The sequence below is a fragment of the Podarcis filfolensis genome, assembly GCF_964270895.1.
Source record: "Podarcis filfolensis genome assembly, chromosome: 5".
In the NCBI taxonomy this organism is placed as follows: domain Eukaryota; kingdom Metazoa; phylum Chordata; class Lepidosauria; order Squamata; family Lacertidae; genus Podarcis; species Podarcis filfolensis.
The window spans coordinates 7,904,748-7,927,891 of NC_139608.1; the positions used below are offsets into that span (position 1 = coordinate 7,904,748).

Sequence of the window (23,144 nt, forward strand, 5' to 3'; positions counted from 1 at the left end):
ACCCCTAAGTAGAGCTGAGCTTGGACATGACTGCTGTTTGGGAAAAGCAAGTTCTGCATGTAACTGTAAGTTCAGGGTTGCAAACACCCACCTAGTCACTTGCGTTAAGTCTTTCTCCAGGCAATGAGAGGTGCTTTGATAAAAGCTGGGTTCCTTCCCTTTATCCCAAAACAGATATATAATTATTATTATTATTATTATTATTATTATTATTATTATTATTATTATTTATTTGTACCCCGCCCATCTGGCTGGGTTTCCCCAGCCACTCTGGGCGGCTTCCAACAAGGCTTAAAAATATATCAAAATGTCACACATTAAAAACTTCCCTGAACAGGCAGATATACAGGCAGGCAGGGAATGTTTGCTGCAGATTTGCTTGCAGGCTCTGGTTCCTATGTGCCTTGCAGCAGACAACCCTACTAGGAGCCATGGAGAGCTGGACACCTTAGGAGGGGTGATGTTGGGTGGAGATAAGGGGCAGCAGAGTTGGAGATAGAGAGGTCCGATCTAAGGCACACACTCCAGCGGGAAGTTCTGGTGCGCAAACTTCATTGAAACGAATGAGAGCTGCACTTTCTCTCTCGCACAGCTTCTGTTATTTCCCCCGTGAGGTAGGAACAGGAGAATTTTACTAGTGGGTTGCGCAGTGTATTTATCCACAGGGAAGTACCATTTGGGTCGAGTGCCAAAGTGTTTGGGACTAGCTCTGCCTTGCAGAGGAGGGGGGGGTGTAGAATCAAAGCCTCAACCCAGAGAGAAAAGATTGCTATCTTCCAGGGAGCTGGAAACTGATGTGAAACAGCCTTATTTTCTTGGGCAGCCTCCCTGCCCCTGAAGCAGAGGCCAGGAAAACAAGATAAGTCTCACGCAGCTGAACGCGGCTTGGGCTTCCCAAACGGCACTAACCAAGGATCTACTGGGGGAAAGGAATGTCTCCAGCTTCAGCACGTATTTTCCCAAACAGTTGTGTCAACGCTTTCCACCCGGAGAGGCGGGCTGGAGAGCATGGCCCGTCCATCTGGTGGCTAGAATGGGCTCCAAAACTTTTTGGCAGTCAAGACTTCCCTGCTGGGGTATGACACCTGCCCTGCATCGCTTTGAACCGAAATAGACTGACCTTTGGGGCCTCCCCTCGAAACCCGCAAAACAGCCTTATACATATTTATGGGCTGAGCCCCGTCCAAGAAGCAGACACCCTTTCGCCACGAATGTTCCAAGTTGCACAGCCTGGTTTGTTTTCAGGCTGCAAAGCACACATGCCAAAGTTTCGCCCATAAACTGAACAGCACAGTGTGACCCACTAGGTTGAAGGTGACTAGATCTCTGCTGTGAGTGATTTTTTAAAATTTACTTATAATCGGTGTTTGAGGCCTTGTACTTGGCTATTCATCTCCTGGGCACTTTCTCAAGTGAACAATGCAGGTGTGATTTTCCTGATTCTGCTAACCACCCATTTGTAGATTTCCATGTTCTGGGATCAATCAACTATTAAGAAAGAGGATCTCAGCTGCAGCAGAGCTAGGGAAGGCCAAGTTACGAACAAGGAGAGCTGTTCTCATCCTGGGGGGAAACTGGGCAATTAGATGGACCAAGGATTGGTGGGTGGGGAACCTGTGCTCCTGCAGATGTTTATATTTATTGCACAATATTTATAGACTGTTCCTCATATGAAATCCCAGAGATAAAATGCCACTAAAAATACTACGGAATGATCATAAGACGAGCCTGTTGGCCAATTGCCCATCTAGTCTAGCATCCTGTTCTCACAGTGGCTAACCATATGCTGGTGGAAAACAGGTCCTTAACATGACTGGCTCATCTTAAAAGCTGAAACCGTGGAAAGGGGCCTGTCGACACAAAGTGGAATTCCCCATCAGCCCCAACCAATATGGCCAGTGGTGAGGGATGATGGGAGATGTAGTCCAGTAACATGTGGAGGGCCACAGGTGCCACCATTCCTGATTTACAGAATCTTTAGCTCAGCTGGTAGATCTCAGGGCCGTGGGTTCAGGCCCCGCGGTGGGCAAAAGATTTTGTCATGGTCCGTTCCAACTCTACAATTATCTATGATTCTATGTTAAGTGCCCGTCGCCAGCTGTTATAACGACGCTGGGCTCTAACAGCAGAGGAAGAGACCTCCTTGCCAACACCAACACAGTGCCAGCCAGCTTGCCTGTGATTCCGCTAACTCGGCTGCGTTTGTTTTATTGTGACAGAATGTGTGGGTGAGCCAGGGCTGTCCCAGTTTGTGCTCAGCAGCGCCCAATTCCATCTGGATGACCTGCCCACGCAGTGATGCAACGTTGCCAGGCAGGCCTATTGGCAAGAGTGGACCTGGGCTGTGCGCAGCTGACGGAGGCCCCGCAACATCTGGCAGCATGGCCTGCCCCGAGGTGCAGGTGTTCAAAAGTAAAAATACAACAACTTAATGTCGTACCTGCAGGCCGACAGCTACCTGTCTGCGTCTGGCTTTTCTCAGGATGTTTCCATGCAGACATGATTGACAATGTACAGCCCTAGAAGGCTGCCTTAGATGTTGCCTAACTTTGACACATAAGAACACAAGAGAATCCTGCTGGATCAGGCCTGTGACCTATCTTGTCCAGCCTCCTGCTCTCGCAGGTGCCAACTCGATGCCCGTGGAAAACCTGCAATCAGGATTTGAGCAGAAAAACACACTCCTCTCCTGTGACTTCCAGAAACGGGTCTTCAGAAGGTCTACTGTCTCCAGCTGTGGAGGCAGACCATAGCCCTGATGGCTAGTACCCATCGACAGTCCTCTCCTAGCTCAGCATTGCCCACACTGAGTGGCCATAGCTCTCCAAGAGTCTCTCTCAGCTCTGCTTGGACTGAAGCTGGGGCATTCTGAATGCAAAGCAGCTGTTCTACCACTGAGCTACTGCCCTTGAGACACCCATCCTCTGCCATCGTTATTGTACTGGGATCCAGTATGCTGAGATTTCAAAGAAAGTGGGAAGAGAAGGGAATACCTTGAGAAAAAAGCACTTCCTCCATCTCTAGTTGTCTGCAAATTGCGGGTCCCTTGATTAAAGGCAAATATTTGTTCTCTGACCTTTTTGCATTGTGCAAGAGTTCTGTAACATACTATGTGCAAGGAGATAAAGAACTACACAACTTTTAAAAGACATCTGAAGGCTGCATCAGGAAGTTTATAATGCTTGATATTTTATTATGTATTTATATTTTGCTGGAAGCTGTCCAGAGTTGTCCTTGTTGTTGTTGCTATTTTTTATTATTAATTATCATCATCATTATTATTAACCAGAAATGAAAAAACAGCTGTGTACAACTGCAAGAACTTCAGGAACAAGGCTCCTATTGAGTCCAGAACACCCACCGGCAGATGCAATTGCCACAGCTCCTCTGTACAACCCACTGCAGAATATATTAGCCTTACTTGCTCTGAACACCATCTCATGCAGAAAGCAGCAATCAGCTCGCACTCTTGCACATGTTCTAGAAGTCAGCTGCAAGAGTGAAGCGGGTCCCTCAACTATCAGAAAGCAACACAGGTTGGGTTTTTTATTTATTGGATTTCTATCTTGCCCTTGCTCCCAAAGGAGCCCCCGAGACCAGATCATTCCAGTCTATTTAACGAGGTTGCAGCAGGCCAAGAGACAGCCGCTTTAACACCTCTGAATCAGAGCACCTACCGCGTGAAAGCCCACGGAAATGGTTATTCTTCGAGTGTCATCTCAGAAAGGGAGCACTGAAAACAAAAGAAATTGCCACATCTTGCGGTGAACTGAGCTCTCCTTGATCCCCACGTTGCATGCCTAGTGTTGACCCAACCCAACTTGCTCAGGCAACCTGACGGGACCCACATCGCACGGTGGTCTGGCTTGGGGAAGAAACCTCTCTTGCAAAATCTAGACCTCGCCCATGTGACTAAGGGCCAACAAGGGTGGGAGCTTGGCTTCTTTAAAAACACACACACACAACCACCCTGAAATCGCACACAAAAGTGACTCACATATGGCTCGTCGTTACCGCACAGAACACTTGGCAGGGAGAGGCAGGAGTTATCCAAAGCCCTGAGCAATCCCTGAAGTGCAAGCTCGGCCAAAATGTCGGGGTCCCCTCCTTCCAGCTGGGAGGAGCATCCCCCAAGAGTTCAGGCTGTTTCATCTGCCACATCATTAGCAAAGCTCTTTGCCCTAGCCAGCTCAAACCTCTCTCCTGCACCCCCATCCAGAAGAAGAAGAAGAAGAAGAAGAAGAAGAAGAAGAAGAAGAAACCCACCCCCGTTTTAATTTTTTTTTGGTTCCAGTTACCAATAAGACAAGAATAATATCTGGGATGCCATCCCGTTTTATGGGCCTGGCCAGCTTTCCAGCCAATGCACCATCGTTTTGTATGCCTCAGCAGTGCCTTTTCCAAATCCTCCAGGACTTCTCTCCCAGCACGGAGGGGAGAGAGAGAGAGAGCGAGTCCTGGAGATAAATTGAAGCCATCACATCCCTTTGTCCAGAAACCATGCAATTTCGTTAAAGGCAGCAATCAGGTTCGACTGGCAAAAAGCTGTGCTTTATGAACCCTCCAATCCTTCTCCCCTTAAGTACTTGCAGATGGTGTGGAGATGTGTGGCTGAGGTGGCACCTCTCCTTCTAAGCTGCTGTTCTGGGTCCCCCCCCCTTCGAAGGTGCTTTTGATTTGTGGAGGCATTATCCCGTAGGTTGAAGAGTCTAATTCAGTTCCATAGTGGATTCCCCCTCCCCCCTTTTTTTCCCTCGAGAGAGCGAGAGAGATAGGAAGGACTTGAGGAGCGGAGCTGAGTGTTTGGAGGAACTGGAGAACTGAATTGAGGTCGAGAAGGCAGTCAATTGACACCGTCGTTTTGCCAGAACCAAATCCAAAGGAACCCCTCTCGAAAAATTCACTTAAAAGACAAGCCAGGCCCAAATTGCCCTCATTTTAAGCCCCACACGGGGTTTTCACTGCTGATGGTTATTTGCCTCTCGCTGCCTCAGAAACCCAAATACATTGCAAAGGGCTTAATTAGAAACGGGCTTTCGGCGGGGCCCAGCCCCAGAGCCTGGGTTCAACGCCAGGAGGCTCAGCCCAGGCTGAGGCAGAACTGACAACAGCACATCTTCTGAGCATGTAATTTCTAAACCTTGTGAAATCCCAGGAGGCCCTTGCTAGTGTTTTGTTTAGGGTAGGGCTGTTCCTACAATATCCACCGATCTCCAAGCGCACAGCCCTGAATGCCAAAGACCCATGGGTGTGTAATAAACACGAGAAAGCCACACATAATAAATAATTATCTGGAGCAAGGATGAGGAGAATAACGTGAAACAGGGGTATATGGGGGTGAGTAGGGAGGGAGCTGAGTCACCGGAGATCAAACCCCTTCATCCAGGCAGAGGTCAGCTTAAAAGGTTTTGCACAGTTTCCGAAAAAGTCAACAAAGCAGGATTCAGATAGATGAGTGTAGATAAGGCAGTCCAAAAGACCATCAATCTTTCTCTCACACATGCATGCAAGGAATACAATTGGTTACGGGGTCTTTGCGCCTTGACCTGCGTCCAGTCAATATGGCCTTTGTTTTCTGAAATAACATTTTTACTCCAACCTTCCTCCAAGGAGCTGGGGGGGGGGCAATTGGCCTATTCCTCCCCCACCTTTTATCCTCCTGAAAAGGCTGTGAGGTAGGTTAGGTGGAGGGAAACAGCAGAGGTTAATGGAGTTAAGGTTGGAACTAAGGAACACAAAATTAAAGCTTTTGCAGATGACATTGTATTAACATTAGAAAATCCAAAGCATAGTGTAAAAGAAGCCCTACAAAAATTTGAAGAGTTTGGTGCTGTGTCAGGCCTTAAGGTTAATAAGAATAAGACTAAAATGCTGACTAAAAACTTAACTAAAGAAGATATCGCAGATCTAGAACAAAAGACAGGAATCATGACAGCAAAGAAGGTGAAGTACCTCGGAGTGTGGATTACGGCTAAAAATATTAAATTATATAAGAATAACTATGAGAACATCAAGAAAGATCTAGAAATTTGGGAGAGAATGAGATTATCTTTCTTGGGGAGGATTGCGGTTATTAAATTGAATGTTCTGCCTAGGATGCTATTTTTATTTCAAACCATCCCGGTACTTAAAGGTCTAAAGCAGTGTAAAGAATGGCAAAGAGCCTTGGCGAGATACATCTGGCAGGGAAAAAGACCACAAATAAAAATGAAAATATTGGTAGATAGAAAAGAAAGAGGGGGCTTCTCCCTACCGGACTTAAGTCTATATTATGAGGCGGCGTGTCTATTGTGGTTGAAAGATTGGATAAGGCTAGAAAATAGAGACATCTTGGATTTGGAAGGCTTCGACAACAGATACGGGTGGCACTCGTACCTGTGGTATGAAAAGGTGAAAGTGCATAGAGGCTTTCTAAATCATATTTTTAGAGGACCATTATTGGCAAAGAAATAAAAATTTACTGGAAAGGAAGACACCCTGGTGGATTTCACCAATAGAGGTGTTAACGGTTAAAAAAATTAATATGGAAGGGAAGAATGCCACTTATGAAGAACTTACAAGAAAAACGGATCAAGGTATAAAACTTAGACCATATGAAGAGATTAAAAGCTTACTTATCGGGTGGTTGCAATACCACCAGGTAAATGATCTGTTGAAAGAAGATAAAAAGAAATCAGGATTTGAAGATAAAAAATCTAAATTCAATGTGGAAGTTGTGGAAGGTAAGAACAAAACACTGTCTAGAATCTATGATATTTTATTGGAGTGGTACACAAAAGATGAGGAGGTGAAGGAGGTCATGACTAAATGGGCAATAGATATTGGTTATAACATCGAATTTGAGAGGTGGCAGGAATTATGGAATATTAATATGAAGTTCACGGCGTGTACGGCATTAAGGGAAAATATCTGGAAGATGATATATAGGTGGTACCACACGCCAGTGAAACTGGCTAAGATCTACAGGTTAAAGAATAAAAGATGTTGGAAATGTGGAGAGGTAGATGGTGATTTCTACCATATGTGGTGGTTATGCAGCAAAGTGAAAGGATTCTGGGAATCGATTTACAACGAACTTAAAAAAAATTTTAAATACACGTTTCCCAAAAAACCTGAAGCTTTTCTGCTAGGAATGATGGGTAAAGAAATTAAAAAAGAAGATAAGGTACTATTCCTATATGCCACAACAGCCGCAAGAATCATGTTAGCACAAAATTGGAAAACGGAGGCTATACCTAATATAAGTGACTGGCAGGTTAAACTGACAAATTATGCCGAGCTCACTAGAATAACGGGAAGAATAAGAGATCAAGATGAACAGAAATTTCACGACAATTGGGTTAAGTATTGGATGTATATTGGAACCAAATTATAAAAGACACTGGCGGGACTGGAATAACTCTAACAGTAACGGGTTATTATCTAGAAGAGATAAAATACGTGCCTACAGAGTTTATCTGATACTTACCAAAGGAGTGGAGGGAAGTCCAAGGCTCGGCAGAGCCTAAAACTGTACTTATGATTTATGGAGTGGATATATTATGTGTAATCTATATATTGGATTTTGTATACATCTATATGTATATATGTATAATATCAATAAAAATTTAACATGCAAAAAAAAAAAGAAAAGGCTGTGAGGTAGGTCAGGTGGAGGGGGAGAGAGAGAGAGAGAGAGAGGGAGAAAGAAAGAAAGAAAGAAAGAAAGAAAGAAAGAAAGAAAGAAGAGAGAGAGACCCCAATTCGAATCCATGGGGCTTTGGCCAAGCCCCATCACTTGTGGGTGTTAAACTGCCTTTAGCAGCTAATTTGATCTGAGTTGCACCGCTCCCCCAGTTTTCACCCGATTTTGATTATTTTGCATTATTTCGGATTTGGGTTGGTCCTCTTGGCTTTCAGTAAATGTTTTGAGGCTTTTTTGGGTGGGTGTGATTAAACCATTTGCGTAGTCTGCCCTACTCACTGCCCCCATCATGCACTCTTGGCTGCCCAATTTCCCCCCCCCCCCTTCCACTTTGTTGGGCCCACCTGCCCCCATTAATAAACTGCCCCACTTTCCCCCACCAGCACTTCCTTCCCAGGCCTAGTAGAGAACACCAAAGTCTGGGCCAGGCACCATTTGTATGTGGAGAGCTCCCCTATGTTGCTCTCACGAGAACTCTCATAGAGGTCAGGTCCAAAATACAGAGACTGGCACACAGTCAGCCACTGAGCTGCCAATAATTACAATTATTAAAAGGCTGCACATGGGAACCTGCGGATTACAGCCAGAGCAAAATCTCACCAAAATTCCTCCTCTCGGTTACAGACAGCTGCAGTGCCAAGTTTTGCTTGCCCCGGGATTTTTTCCCTAGCTGGAAACATTGATACCTGCTGCTCTTTTTCTCCACCCACATCTCATCTCTTTCTCGGAGGGCGGCGGAGGCTGCAACGCAGAACCTTAGCGAATGTCGGGAGTGAGGCTCCACCTGCCTCTGAATCTTCCTCCACCTTGCTCCAGGTGTCCCACATCATTCCTCCCAACCCAGGCCAGCATCCCAGGCTGACAGCTTAAGTCTCAAATGGCTAGTTTTGATTACAGATTCTTTTGCAGCTCTGCCATCTTTGCTTGTACTCCCCCCGGTTTTATTTTTATTTTTAATAGCATCTTAAAATATATGTTCTCGGTCCTGCTCTCACCAGTTAATTTTTGCATGCATCCTTGAACACTGATTAGTATTTTCCTTCTATCCTAATCCCTTCTGGCTCCTTCGTCTCTTCTAGTTCTTAAGGACAAAACAAAAACCATCAAAACTTTTAAATCCTCCACTCTGAGTTCTGTAGTTTTGCATTCATTAAACTTAGGTTTTTAGGTGGCAGGCCAGCAAATCGGGAGCAGCCATTGTCTCCTGCCTATTTTACAACTCCTACACCTTTAAGGGGCGCTGTCGGAGGGCTGCAACCTGCCATTTTTTCTGATCACCTGTGCTGAGCCAGAATTATCTCCCAAGCGAGCAAGTTCTTATAAATTAACCCAATTGTATATAACCAATTTCTGTCTGCTAAGGCAAACAGTAATCTCAGACCCATTTGGAATAAATCACCAACACTGGTGTGTTTGGTAAAGCATGGTAGTAAACCAAAATTTTCAGCGCTAGTGAGTTCTGAATGCTTACTTGCAAGGTTGCATTATTTTAGGCGCTGCTCCCCCACCACACCTAATATCAAGCACATGCCTCATTAGGCGTATTTTACTTTTGCATTCCAAAGTCATATTTGCATGAATTAGTCACGTTTGATACACAGCATGCAATGCGCGTCAACCCGTCAACTAAATAAAACTTGGAGAGCACTTAGCTTAGTAATTTCCAAGCTGTGAGCCAAGCCACACCAACAGGCCACAAGGGAGAACTGCTTGCAGTCGGTGACAATTTTTGTAAAAAAATAAATGCTCCAGTGAGCGCAAGCACGTTCACCCAGCCAGCCACAAAGAAGAAGGAGCCTAATGTGTCTCTGCATGGGTCAATTCTTCAGCTTTAGTTCGTTCTCAATTACCCACCAGGAGGAGGGTAATTCTGGCCCATCTCTGCTCCTGGTGTGTTTGGTGCATCTGATCTATCCAGTAGGTAATTTTGCCCCATTTCTGCACCTGGTGAGTTTGGAGCAAACACAGAATTACCTGCTCAAGGAAGAGGCTACTTGTGGTCTTTCTGCATGCTGCAGGCCTGCTTCTTTTCAACCAGGCAAAAAGACTCATACAGAAACACAGAACGATTAATTCCTCCAAGGAACACATTTCAGTAGACTTTAGAAGCAAATCCTTTCGCTTGTAGGATTAAATGGCAATGCAACGAGCAGACGTTTTGGAATCTGGCTACTGCAGGTACTTGCCTTGCTACCTGACAACCCTGCTTCCCCAATCGTCCCATAGTTGCCCACACCACTAAAAAAAAAGGGGGGGGGAGAATTATACATCTTCAGCCATCATCTGTCATGATACTGTGTTCACCCGGTGATTAAAAAGGTTTGCACAAATGAACTCAGTGGAGAGAGCCTTACGTGGAGGTGAAGGGGAGCCTGGAAAAACCACTTCTGCTTGCTTTCTACCTCGATAAAAGCCCCATTGACGGCCACGGGCAGGAAGCACAAACATAAACCGTCCACATTCGGTGCATTATCTTCCTTGGCACCGGTATGATTTATTTAACATTTATATGGCATCAAGGCATGCACACAACACAGGCCCACACACTATGGAAACATCAACACTGAAGCCTTATCGCGGCGGTAATGAGACGGCAATGATTTCGGAAGGCACAGAGGCCAGGAAAGCTCTCTGGAAGTGCACATCCAGTTTAAAGAGCTCTGTCTTGTACCAAGCTCACGCGGAACAAAGGCAAACGAGGGTTGGGGAAGGGTGGAAAACTTCTGTAAATGCACACACAGGCCACTTAGCAATTAGCTTACATACCTGAGTTCCTAACATGGGCTGGGGGTGAGGGGAATTGTATAATCTAACACATATCCGAGAGGGCGCCAGGTTTTATGGATTGATGGATTCGAGCAAGGCTAGGGAACTTCAGGCTGAGAGACTGAGTGCGGCCCTCCAAGGCTTTAATTGTCCCTTGGGACTCTGCACCCAGGGCAGGAGGGTAGAGAGGACCATGGAAGTGTGCACAGAAGCTAGCCTACGTAAAATTCATGTCACTGCACCCATTTATGCCTCAGATTCCACACATTTCTGGCATGTGGCCCCCTGAAACCTGTCCAGAAAGCAATGTGGCCCCTGGTCTCAAAAGGGGTTCCCCAACCCTGCAGGACACGTCAAACCACAGTTATCTGCAGGCGCTGAGAGCCGCCTCCATCTCCCATCTGAGGGTCTGTCTCTCCGGTTCCCTCACCTGAAGAACCAAGCCGGGTCCCAGAGGGAAAGCTGTGTGCTAATTAAATAAATGCAAACGAGGCTTGAATGGTGCCAGCACCAGCTCTCCATGCCTAGGTGGCTCCATTGGGCACCAGAGAGCAAAATCCTCCGTCCTCTTGGGAGTGGGATTTCCAGTTACATATTCTTAACAGCTCAGAATGCAGGATCAGGGAAGATGAAGAGACGTGGGAGATCTTCAAAAGACCAGGAAGTTTAGAAAGGAGTGGAGAAGACCTTGCTGTAAATCCATCTGAGCTGCAATTCAGTTTTATTGTTGTTTACTGTGAGGCAGGAGCAAGTCCTCTCAGAACTGCCGGCTGAGAGAGAGGAGGGGAGAAGGGAGAATGGCCAAAACCATAAACCTCCCCTCAAGGACTGGGAACAAAGCCTGGGCCAGTCCATAGCCTTCATAATCCCTGCAAATCACAGGGGTCTAGGATGCAAATGCCATCTTCTTCCACAGCACACCTGGCTAGGCCGCAGCCTCAGCCTAAAGTTACTGGTCCAAGCATAAAAGTCTCTGATGCAGCAGATTGGTTGCTGTTCGGTGTGGAGAGTACACTGGGTGGCAAACCTGGGTTTTTGAGTGTCTGTGTAACGTGTAAAATAATAACAGGCAATTCATTTCAACGCAGAAATGGAAGTTTGAAACTAGTATGTGTATGAGGCATGGGGGACCTCAGGCCGTCCAGATTTGCTGAATTGCAACTCCTCTCAGCCCTGGCCACGTTTGCTGGGGATGATGCCAGCTGTGCGTCAGCAACATTTAGGCGGCCATGGATTTCCCAAGTCTCACACTTTGGAAGCTGCAGCAGATCAAACCCTCACAACCAGCTTAACTGCCGCAGATTAACTATAAGTGAAGTAAAAGTCGTCAGAATTCTCTATGGGAAGCAGCCAGGATCATGCCTCTTCCATGCAGAACATTGTGGGGCACAGTACCTTTCTTGCAAAGACACAGCCTTCTGAACAAGGCCAGAGAGGCGTTCCATGGGTGGGGAGGAAAGGGGGTTGGAATAGATGGCGCTCGTGATCCCTTCCAACTCTACAATCTATGATTTTAACTCATAAGAATTCTGCCTCCAACAGTGGTGGCAGAATATAGACACTATGGATTGTAGCCACCGATCGCCTGATCTGTCCCATGAGAATTTGTCTGATCCTCTTTCGAAGCCACCCAAAAGGGTTTGAACCCAGGACTCGACAGTTCCGGGTGCTAAGCACACACATTACTCCCCCAGAGACTCCTCAGCAAGCTCATGGGACTCAGGATCAGCAACTGTCTGAAGAACCGGAAGCAAAGAATGGGAACAAATGCGCAGGACACTCCAACTCCCATTTCACCCACTTTCTGCTTCCCGAGCCTCTCCGTCTCCCGTCCCCCAGGCTCAGCACCCGGTTTTAAAGACAGCCTGCCATTCTCCCTTCAGCCCCTCTGCTTCTGGGTGCCTTGCCCCTCAAGCCCCCTCTCCCTTCCAATGTGCTTCCCTGCCCACCCTGCTTTCTGCTAACAGCGCAACAACCCCTCTTTTCCGAGAACCAGTTGGAAGGCTTTCCAAGCCAAGCTGGCGTTTTAACTTACTTGACAGAAGCTGCGGTGTTTATTAACGTTCTATCGCTGATAGCTTTTCTGTGGGCAGAAAAAACCCAAAGCTGCTGACTCCAGGAAGCATGCTATGCACACACCGTTTGCTCAGATGTGGCAACTGAAACCTGCGACTCCACAGTATCATAGCCTGGGGTATTTCATTCTTAACCGCACAACACTTCTGCATCTTCTCCTGTCCCCTGACTTCAGTGCTATTTAAGAAGAGGCTTGTCAGCGGCCAAGTACCTGGCTGCATCTGGCTAGAGAGAACTGCCTCCCGATTGCCACGCAAGACAGATTTTGCACACAGAAATACCTCGGGTTACAGCTGCTTCAGGTTGCGTTTTTTTTTTGTGTGTTATGGACTGCCGAAACCCGGAAGTACCAGAACGGGTTACTTCCGGGTTTCGGCGGTCACACATGGGCAGAAGCACTAAATCGCACTTTGCACATGCGCAGAAGCGCCGAAGCACAACCCCCGCGTGCGCAATTGCAAACGTGTGAACGCTGCAGGTTGTAAAAGTGCATCCCACACGGATCACGTTCGCAACCCGAGCGTCCACTGTAATTTGCTCTCCCTGCGTACTTGAAGAGGCAAGCGAAGGGGTGGGGTTGGTGGCCCTCCCCATGCTACTGACCTCCAACTCACACCATCCCCAGCCAGACTGCAAGGGTCAGGGCTAATGGAAGTTGCAAGTCCACCACCTGGAGGACCACAAGGGCGGTCTATTTGGAGGTAAGGGTACTACACTGGACAATACTTTCTCTCAGCCTACCTTGCAGGGCTGTTGTAAAGGGGACGGGATTGCAATGTACAGTGAACTGATCCTGTTGGAGGAATCTCTTTTATAATAATGAATTGCAAAGTTAACTATCTGGGGTAGTACTCCTCCCCACCCCCACTCACGGTAGGGCTGTGCGATTTATTCTTCGCAGCGCTGAATTAAAAACCACTGATATTTTACGGTGTGCGGCTAAGAAGACCGCTGGTATCCTCTCCCCCAGGATTGAACGTTAGGCTTGCGAATTATGATTTCACACGCAAGCCTTTTATGGGAGGATTTTTCGGGACTGCATATAAGCAGAAGATTCACGAATCCCTCTCTTAAAAGAGAGTGGGAAGGAGTGGAGAGTCAGGTCTATTTCAGATTTGCCCAAGGAATATGTGAACATTTTCAAAGTCCCATCACAACTTACAGGAAATCTGGCAAACTTCAAGGCGCTGCAAATCCTTAAAATCTGTTTCCATTTACGGACATGAAACCTTCATATGGAAGATCTCCAGCTTTAAAGGCACAAGAAGACACACACATGTACACGCATCTCTTTTTCTTTTCTTTTTCTGTTAAATTACCCAGCGCACAAAGTAGCAAATGAAGATTTGTACTGGATCTGCGCCAAGAACCTGCCTAGATGATGAACTGGATATCGTAGCAAAGTCTACACCTGTCAAAACTTTAGCAGGCGTCCAAAAGGGGCTGAGAGCCTGCTGCGGAATCGTTTCTTGCCTTGTCCGACAAAATGGCTGAACACAGCAAGGCAAGATGGCAGAACGCATGGACCCGAACTTACAAATACTGGTATGGTTGGTAATATCTGCCTGGGGCAGGGCCAGGAGAGCCCTGAGATACAGGGAGGTAGAAAACAGGAGGAAAGGTCAGACAAACCGTAGGGAAGATAGCCTGGCCTATTTTGATCAATGAGACAAAAACGTTAAGACCCAGAGCTGTGGGTGGTGCCACCAAACCAGCCAGATTTTTACTCACCAGTAAAAAATAACATCACAGCAACTAGTATTATGGTGCTTTTACCCATCTCATGACCAGCAACTTGCTTTGTAGTTTCAAATATTCACACATTTTACACCAACGGTGGGTAACCCTTTCCCTGCCAAAGGTCCACGTTGCCTTTGGATTAATAATATATGTTAGGGGTCTCATACCAGCAGCAAGCAGGGATGGAGTCTGAAGTGGGTGAGGCCACCCTCACCCCACCATCTCCTTGCCTCGCACCCCATTTCGCACCTTACTTGCCACCTGCATGACATTATGGCTGTAAGATACATGGGCCACAGATTGCTCATCTGTGTTTTGTACGAACAGCATCAAATCTAACGGGGGGTGGGGGTGGAATCACTTAGGAGGATGAACACATGGTCCGCTTATGGAATTCATTCCCAAAAGTTGGAGAAGAAACAACAACATCTGCATGGGGAATTCGTCTATCGGCCATGACAGCTAAACTGAACCTCCATACACAGATGCAGTAAACCTATGCATACCAGATTCTGGAGGGCAAACAGAAAAGAAAGCCATTACCTTCAAGTGGGCTGGTTTCCACACACACAAATCACACGCCCAACACACCAATCAGGCAAATGAGTCACTATTAGAGTCCAAAGACACATTCCAGCCAGGCAAGAACACTCAAGGAGGTTGTGAATCTTAGAATCAAAGAATTGTAGAGTTGGAAGGGACTGCAAAGATCATCTAGTCCAACCCCCTGAAATGCGGGTCTCTTTCAGCCAACATGGGGCTCAAACCCACAACCCTGAGATTAAGCTACGGAGCAAAGGATGGTAAGGAGAGTGGCCTGGAGAAAGAGGATGTGGCTGGGGCAGGTATGTGGCCTAAGCAGAGTTCCAAGGGCCTAACAGAGAGGACTAGAGGGCCACATCTGGCCCCTGAGCCTGAGGTTCTCCACCTCCCCTACACGTGACATGACACCCCACTAAGCTCAGGTTTTGCAGAAGCTCTCTCCCTGAGAATAACCCTCCAGAGGTAAATCTTGGCAGCCACCAGTGCCAAATATTCAACAGTTCTTGTTGTCACTGCAGTCTCCCCTGCAGGCACCCTGAATCTCCTCCCCTTGCCTACGCAGGTTCTCTTGACTGATTGATTTAGGAGTCCCAGTTTGCTCACTCCTGAAGGCTTGGAGAAGTCAGAGCAAGTTAAGAACAGACATAAAATACCTGGTTGGGTTTTCTTGTTTTGTTTTGTTTTTGCAGGGGGGAAGGAGCACAATGAAGAGCGCAATCTGATGCCTGTCTACTCAGAAGAAAGTCCAATTGACTTGAATGGAGCTTACTCCCTGGCACGTGGGTGTGGGATCGCGGCCTAAACTCTACTGCTCTTTCAGGGGCCTTTCAGGATCAATTTCTTCATTTATTGCATTTTTTATCCCACCTTTTTCTCCGAATAGCTCAAGGCAGCAGACACGGTTCTCCCTGCTCAGCTCCTCATTTGATCTCCAACAACAACCCTCTGAGGTTGTGAGTGGCTTAAGCCTAATTCTCGCGTCAACAACAAGTCCCCTTGGCTGCCTTGGACACTACACATAACCAGCCTCCGTTTCCCATTCGCGGAAGCAAAATAGTAATCATCTACCGTTCCAAAAATTACCCTAAAGGTGATTAAGTGGGAGTGGAGAGTTAATGAACTGAAACAAAACACAGTGCACAGGAGAATTAGTTCTCCTTCCCAACCACCAAAAGAATCAGAAAGAGACTTCCACCTGAGACTGGCTGTGGCTTAAAAGTTTGATACTGCCAAAGGGCAGGATATGCTCTACAAATCCAGGGGCTCCTGGCCCATAGCTGACCTTTCCTGGCCATGGCAGCCCTCTCCCTCCCTTTGAGAAGGGCTGTAGGTCAGGGAGTTCTTGGTCTGTCTGCAGGAGGTCCCAGGATCACTTCCCAGCATCTCTGAGTACCTGCTGGGAAAGTCATACGCCTGAAATCCTGAACAGCTGCTGCCAGTCAGTGTCCGCAATCAGGAGCTAGGCAGTATAAGGCAGATTCCTACCGATCTTCCCTTTTGCGGTGGTCACTTGTACCGCCCTGAGCTCTGGAGCAGGTAGATGCAGCTCAGGTGGCTTCTCCTTGTTCAAAAATTCAGAGCAATGTGATGTAAAAGCTCGGACACACTAAGGGACTTCTCAAAGATAGGTGTCTTGCATTGTTGGCTGGGATCCGGAGCAGGCAGAATTCACACTCTGGCAGCCTGAGCCAAGAAACAGCACAATAGGAGAGACCTCTCTCTCTCTCTCTCTCTCTCTCTCTCTCTCTCTCTCTCTCTCTCTCTTTTCCCCATTTTCCCTGCCCTCCAAGTACCCAGATCTTTTGCAGCTGTGATTAAGTGTTAACGTGATGATATACTTCGCATTCCCTACAAAAGCACTAAAACACACACACACACACACACACACACACACACACACACACCCCAGAGCATGAGTCAATGTCCTAGTGCAGGTGCCATGTTTTACAGACATGTTTTTCAAAAGAACAGGTTTTACAAGAAAGGAGATTCCGACTAAACACAAGGAAGAACTTCCTGAGAGCGAGACAACCTGAGAAACTGGTGGGCTCTCCTTCCTTGGAGGTTTCTAAACAGAGATTGGGTGGCCATCTGTCAGGGATTCTTTAGCTGAGACTCCTTCATTGCAGCGGGCTGGACTAGATGACCCCTGGGGTCCCTTTTCAAACTCTACGGTTCTACGATTCCAGGTTCTCAGCCTCAAAGCTGGCAGCAGGCAGTGCTCACTCTTTTGCTTCTCTGGCTACCCCTCCAAGCCACGGACGGCTGCTCCTCAGTATCCCAGCGCCGCCTTGCCGTGACAATACCACAAGGCTTTGTTTGATTCAGAGTCAATTGGATTTACACTTCGGGAGATAACCTCCAGACACTGAAATAAGCACTCTATGACCAGAGGAATTGGGGGAAAGAGTGCTAAGGAAGAAAGCAGAGATAAGCTGCTTCCTATAGCATCTCTGGCTACCTGCTAGACTTTCAAACGCCCACCAGACATTCGCCATGGCAGAAGGTATTAGCGAGACGAGGCCAGTACAAACCTCAGAGGCTTTAATGTGCCCAGGCTCTGACCCAGAAACAGAGACCTTTTAATTTTAAAGCTAAGATGTCAGGAGGTCAGGCTCAAAGGAGAGTGGTGTGTGTGCACACTTCTGGCATTTGTGAGCTGTCAGTTGCATAAAGAGAGAGCAGGAACCTGGGATGGTGGCATCGTTCCAGAGCGGAGGACAAGGTGCTGCTTTTGATCATATAAAGCCCTGAAAAACAGTGCGGACTCTAGAGACCTTAAAAGGCTCTTGCCTCTCCTGCCTTCCAACCAGTCCATGACATGCTGCCTTTGCCCCACTCTTGACCACTGTTGGCGGCTGCCAGTGCTGCAGCCTCAAGATTCTTGCACAGTTTTGTGTACGAAGACAAAAGCTAAGACTGCCATGATGGTGTACACCATTAACAATGAGCCGGCTCTACTATGAGTCAGGTGAGACATCTGGTTTAGCTGGCGGAAATCGTAATCTAATTAATTTTTTGACCCTTGGGGATGGAGGCGGCGGGAAAGAGAGAGTTAAGATTTTCTCCCCCGAGTATCAAAATGTCTACACCAGCAGCATACATTGGGCAAACCAGCCAGGAACTAAAACAACAGTCTCAACACATGCAACCAAGGAATGCCAGGAGGGAGCCCACCACTTACCTAGGCACTGAGTCTCCTTCATAGCCGGTTCATACCCAGCAGCACAGGTGCAAGCTCCCACGGGTACCATCCACTCCCCGTCGCCATTACAGTAGAGTTTCAAGGGCACGGACACTTCCACCGCATTGGGGATGCAGGTGCCCGGAGCAATGACCAAGGAGGTCGGCTCCGCTCCAGTCAAGGTCTCGGGGAAAACGGCAAAGCCAGCAATGGTACTGGAGCACTTTTTGTAGAAGGCACGGACGGAGATGAGCGACATGCAAGCTCCCAGGTCCTGGAAAGCCAAGTAGAAGCCATTCTTGGAAAGGGGCCCGAAGCTGCGGACTTTGGTGTTCATCCGGCCGGATTCCAGCTTCGAGAAACTCTCGTCGGGGGCAATTGTATCCACTTTGACGTAAGGGTTTTCCATCCAGAAGGGGCTGGAGGCAGAGGCAGAGTCCGTGTCCGACTCGTAGTAGAAAAGGTTGAAGGTCTCTTTGCAAGAGCCGGGGATGTTGGGGATGCTGTTGCAGTCGCGCACTGTGAATTTCAGCTCCACGTAGACGCGCTGGACGTCGTGGCGCTCGATGAACTGGGTGCGCAGCCAGTTGTTCTGGTTCATTTCTTGCACGTTGCACACCTGATACGTCCGGATGGGGTTCATGGCCTCGTCGTAGCCGCTGACTTCTTCCCACTGCACAAAATTAAATGACACCGGTCCATTATTATTTCTTTATTTTTAATGAGAGAAAGGGGAGGCATGGCTAAGTAGGGCGTGTCGTTTTAAGGGTGGGGAGGAGAAACTTACTTTTTTGCAAATTTTTTCTCCTAGAAAAAATGTTTTTGGGTGCAAGGAATTCAAATCTGCTGTTATTTTTGTGACTGGATAACTTTTGGCTTAGCAAGTCTACATCTGATTAAGAAGTTTAACAGCTTTTGGAAAACCAGAGCATTTTAATTCGACCTTATGAAACTGTCAGGTAATGCTGAATAATAGTAATTATAAATACTAATAATAGTAATATGTAATATAACTGCAAGTATTGGCAGTTTTAACGACTTCTGTGCAATTTCACACACATTCCACCTATCAAGCAAAGCAAAATCATAATAATTTAACCAAAAACGCTATTTGATTTCCTGAGTCATGCTTCAACTTTTTAGTACCCCTCATTTTTGAAAATCGAAAAATTCAAGCCACTCTAAGAAGGGCAAAGCAAACCAGGCATATCACTGAGATTCTTCCAAACGTAAGCTATTTGCTACTGAAAAGTTTGGATGCAAGGACATAAAGGTTGCCGCCATAAATCATGGGGAAGGACTGTAGCTCAGTGGTACAGTATTTGCTTTGAATGAGGTCCCATGCTCAGTCCCTGGGATCTCCAGGTATGGCAGGGAAAGACCTCTACCCAAGATCTCTGGAGAGCCACTGCCGATCAGGATCGACTGAGCTAGACCAATGACAGATCAGTGCAAGGCAGCCCCCCTGGGTTCCTAAATCCCACTGTGGCCAACCAGTTGCCTCTGGGAAGCCCACAAGCCCACTTGACATCAGGGCACAGAGCCCTTTGACCCCACTGGCAGCTGGTTTCAGTCCTGGGTTGCCTTCTTTGGCAGAGAAACACCCCAAGGTTTCCCAAGCTTAAGCCTTTTCCCAGCCCGTCAAGTGCAACATCCTCTGAGTGCAGGTGCCAGGACTGAACCTGGGATGTGCTACTTGCAAAATTCTGCTCCCCACTGCAGAGCTAAGGCCCCTCTCTCCTGTTAAATCGGCACTAATACCCGTTGCACGTGGGATTAGCTGCAGAGGCAGGAGCACACAAGCCTTGGGTGAAATTAAAAAACCAAATCTGCATGGGCATCATCCGTTAGCAATCTTGGCTCCATCTCAAAGCCCAAACTGGAAGCTACGTGAAGGCAGGTAACTCTAGGCAGTAGATCTGTGCCGTTTTCATACTAGAATATAAAAATCTGGTTTTGCACGGCTGGAATGTAGCTGACCGTAGAGAGTCCCAATTCACTGATTCACCCAGTTTTGCCTCTGGCCACACCCAACACTGACATGCAGCCCACGGAAAATGTTCCAGGAGGAAATGCAAACCTTGGCCAGGAACAGAGCTCTCATCCCTGGCTCCCAAACCCTGGACCCATAATGCAATTGGCGGGGAAGCTGGAGGGTGAGGAAGATTTGCTGAAAACTTGCCTGGAGAGAAGAACATTCCTCACCCCCTCACCCCCAAATGCACAGCTTTCATTGCTTGGGGGAGATGATATATTGGGGGGAGGGATCAAGTTTCTAGTTCTCATGGGTGGTAGCGAAAACCCCACGAAAGCACAGAAACAAAAGGGAAAGCCGTGGGAAGAGATGAAGTCACGCAGCGTCTGCCTGCAACAACTTGCAACAGGCTTTTGTTGTGGTCATGAAGTCAATGATGCTATTAATGAGCAGCACCATTCAGCAATATTGGTTGGTGAACAAACAGGAGGTCAGCGGCCCCAGGACACGTTTGGATGTTATGAGGAAAGGTGCAAACCAAGATCACCCATTTTTGTTGCCGTTTTATTATTTGCTAGCAAATTTCCGGTTATGGCAAGTGTTCTGTGTGTGCTCGTATCTGCATATACTACAGATGTATATACCCTGATGGTGACGCAGTGCATCTCTGCATATGTTGCATTGCACACAGGCATGCATGTACACTTATGTGCAAATACATGAGAGGGGAATCCCCGGAAGAGCGGACTAGGCCAGCCTGTGCAACGGGGGAGGCTGCAGTTTAATTTGCCCCATAGAACTGAATGGAGAGACCATCCAACTACAGTGATACCTCGGTTTATGAACAGTCCTGTTAATGAACAATTCGGTTTATGAACTCCGCAAAACCAGAAGTAGTGTTCCAGTTTGCGAACTTTACCTCCGTCTACGAATGGAAGCTGAATGGTGGAAAGGCACCGGAGGCGGAAGGCCTCATTAGGGAAAGCGCGCCTCGGTTTAAGAATGGATTTGGTATAAGAACGGACTTCAGGAATGGATTAAGTTCATAAACCAAGGTACCACTGTATATAGGATAAAATAAAAGAGTGTACCGAGGTGGCTAAACTCTCTCTTTGGCCCTGGTGACCCCAGTCATTAAATCTGCTCCTTATGAACATTCCTATTCTGGGTCCTGCTCTTTGGTCATGCTAGAGTTTGACAGAATGATGACAGCTGACATATATCAGTCTCTGAAACTCCCCCAAGGCTTCTTATAATTCTACACACCCAATATTTTCTGCAGAAGCAGGACAAGGCTAATGGCACAAAACCATCTCCCTTTAAAAATCAAATCATTAGAGGGCTTTTTTTTTTTTACTGCTTGCAGAAATATCTGCATGGTTCACACATTAAACTATGGTTTAATGTAACTGTAGTTTAATCTGAACCAACAGCATGCCGGAGAACGCTGTTCACTCTTACCACACTCCTGGCTGCATCAAGAACAACAAACCTCATGAATCGACTTGCTGTGCTAGTTTGAACCTGGGCTAATGGTTTGTTTCTTTCCAAACAAACCACGAGCTGTAGCCAAGGTTTGTTCTTCGGCTTGTTGCTTGTGGGATCTCTGGAGAAAACAAACCATGAGCTCAGGTTCAGACGACACAACGAGTGAAGACCTGTGGTTTGTTGTGATTTGCTGTTCCAGAAATAAGCAGGGGAAGAGCAAAGCAGAGCTTTTTTAAGCAGAATGCACTATGGCGCAGCTCATTTTAATTAGTGTTTAATTAGTGTTTTTATGGAGCAGTCAAGTAATTTCGTTGTCCCTGAGAGGGGGCAATGACAATAAAGATATTATTATTATTATTATTCACGCTACACCATAGTTAAACAATAACTATGGTTTTTAACATGACACGGGAGCACAAACTTTAAGAAATCACCTATGATTATTCTGCACGTGACTACAGTTCCCCAAAGAATCAATCTTTTGGTTCCCTGTTATGGTGACCTCTGTCTTTTCCCTTCACAGGCTCTAGACACAGCTCATCCCTACACACAACCTACTGCCCCTTACTTATCCCACTTCCTCCTTTACCAGCCACTGCTACACAAATCTATGAAATGTTTTTTTAAGAACTCTGCTTTTTAAAAAATCATTTGGGTTACAGTAAGACTGAAGCAGACGTTCTTATAACATTTTATGATATTTTTTTTAAGTCTGCGCTGACATGTCACGTTAAACCATAGTTATTGTTTAACTATGGTTTGATGTGAATAAGCACTGCCCTGGTGCATACTGCTCAAAAGGCAAATTCTGCAAATGATTGATTTCCAGGGTTTTATAGGTCTAAGTGGCCTTTTTGGGCTACCCTCATTGCAATTGCTAGGAATTCACATGGGTGGCTGAAACAATATTTAGGAATAGCAGGTGAATCCACGAACTGCAGAACTATAGGGTAGGAAGGGACTACGAGGGTCATTTAGTCCAATCCCCTGCAATGCTGGGATATTTTGCCCAGTACGGGATTCGAACCCACGACCATGAGATCAAGAGTCTCATGCTCTATTGATTAAGCTAAACCTAAGTTTAGCACAGGAGAGCAAAGGCAGACAAAAGCAGTGTGGCTCATAATTCTGCCCACGTCTGGTTCCAACCTGGGCCCCTTTGGAGAATGGAACATCTTACCCCAGTCTCGGGATGAGCCGTCCACGCCAGCTCAGATGTCACCCACTTCGTATCCATCAGAGTTTCTAGAGGGTGGGAGAGAGAAACACACAACTTGGAAGTCACTGTTGCACAAAGTTCTTTATTTTATTTCTACACTGCTTAATTGTAAAGGTAAAAAATAAAAACCACAAGCAGGTTTTACCCAAGGAGTTACACAATTAAATTATGGGCAAAAAAAAAACAGTTTAAAAGAACCATTTAAAAGATTAAGATCAGCAATAGACTGAAAACTCTCATTAACATCATTGGGTTATTGGTTTGTTTTCGTTCTTGCACTTATTATGTATTTTGTGTTTTTATGCTGTGAACAGCCCCAAGATCTACGGAGGAAGGGCGGTATACAAATTTAATACAAATAAAATAAAACGCGTTACAGCAACACGTGTGTCAAATTACACCAAAAGAGACCATTCCGCTTCTGGAAAACAGCAAAGGGGACCTTCAGCTTGGCACAACCCCTGGCATG

General features: G+C 46.7%; 1 protein-coding gene across 2 annotated transcripts in view; it reads right to left on the reverse strand.

The window, feature by feature from the left end:
- The window catches only part of EPHB3 (EPH receptor B3), an 87,311-nt gene that overhangs the window by 28,213 nt on the left and 35,954 nt on the right, over positions 1–23,144 (reverse strand). For both annotated transcript variants that reach the window (XM_083612765.1, XM_083612764.1), the window contains exons 2-3: positions 22,637–22,701; positions 17,994–18,666 (exon numbers count right to left, since the gene is read on the reverse strand). In XM_083612765.1, coding sequence (XP_083468891.1) covers positions 17,994–18,666; positions 22,637–22,701 — 738 coding nt within the window. The remainder of the gene's footprint in view (positions 1–17,993; positions 18,667–22,636; positions 22,702–23,144) is intronic.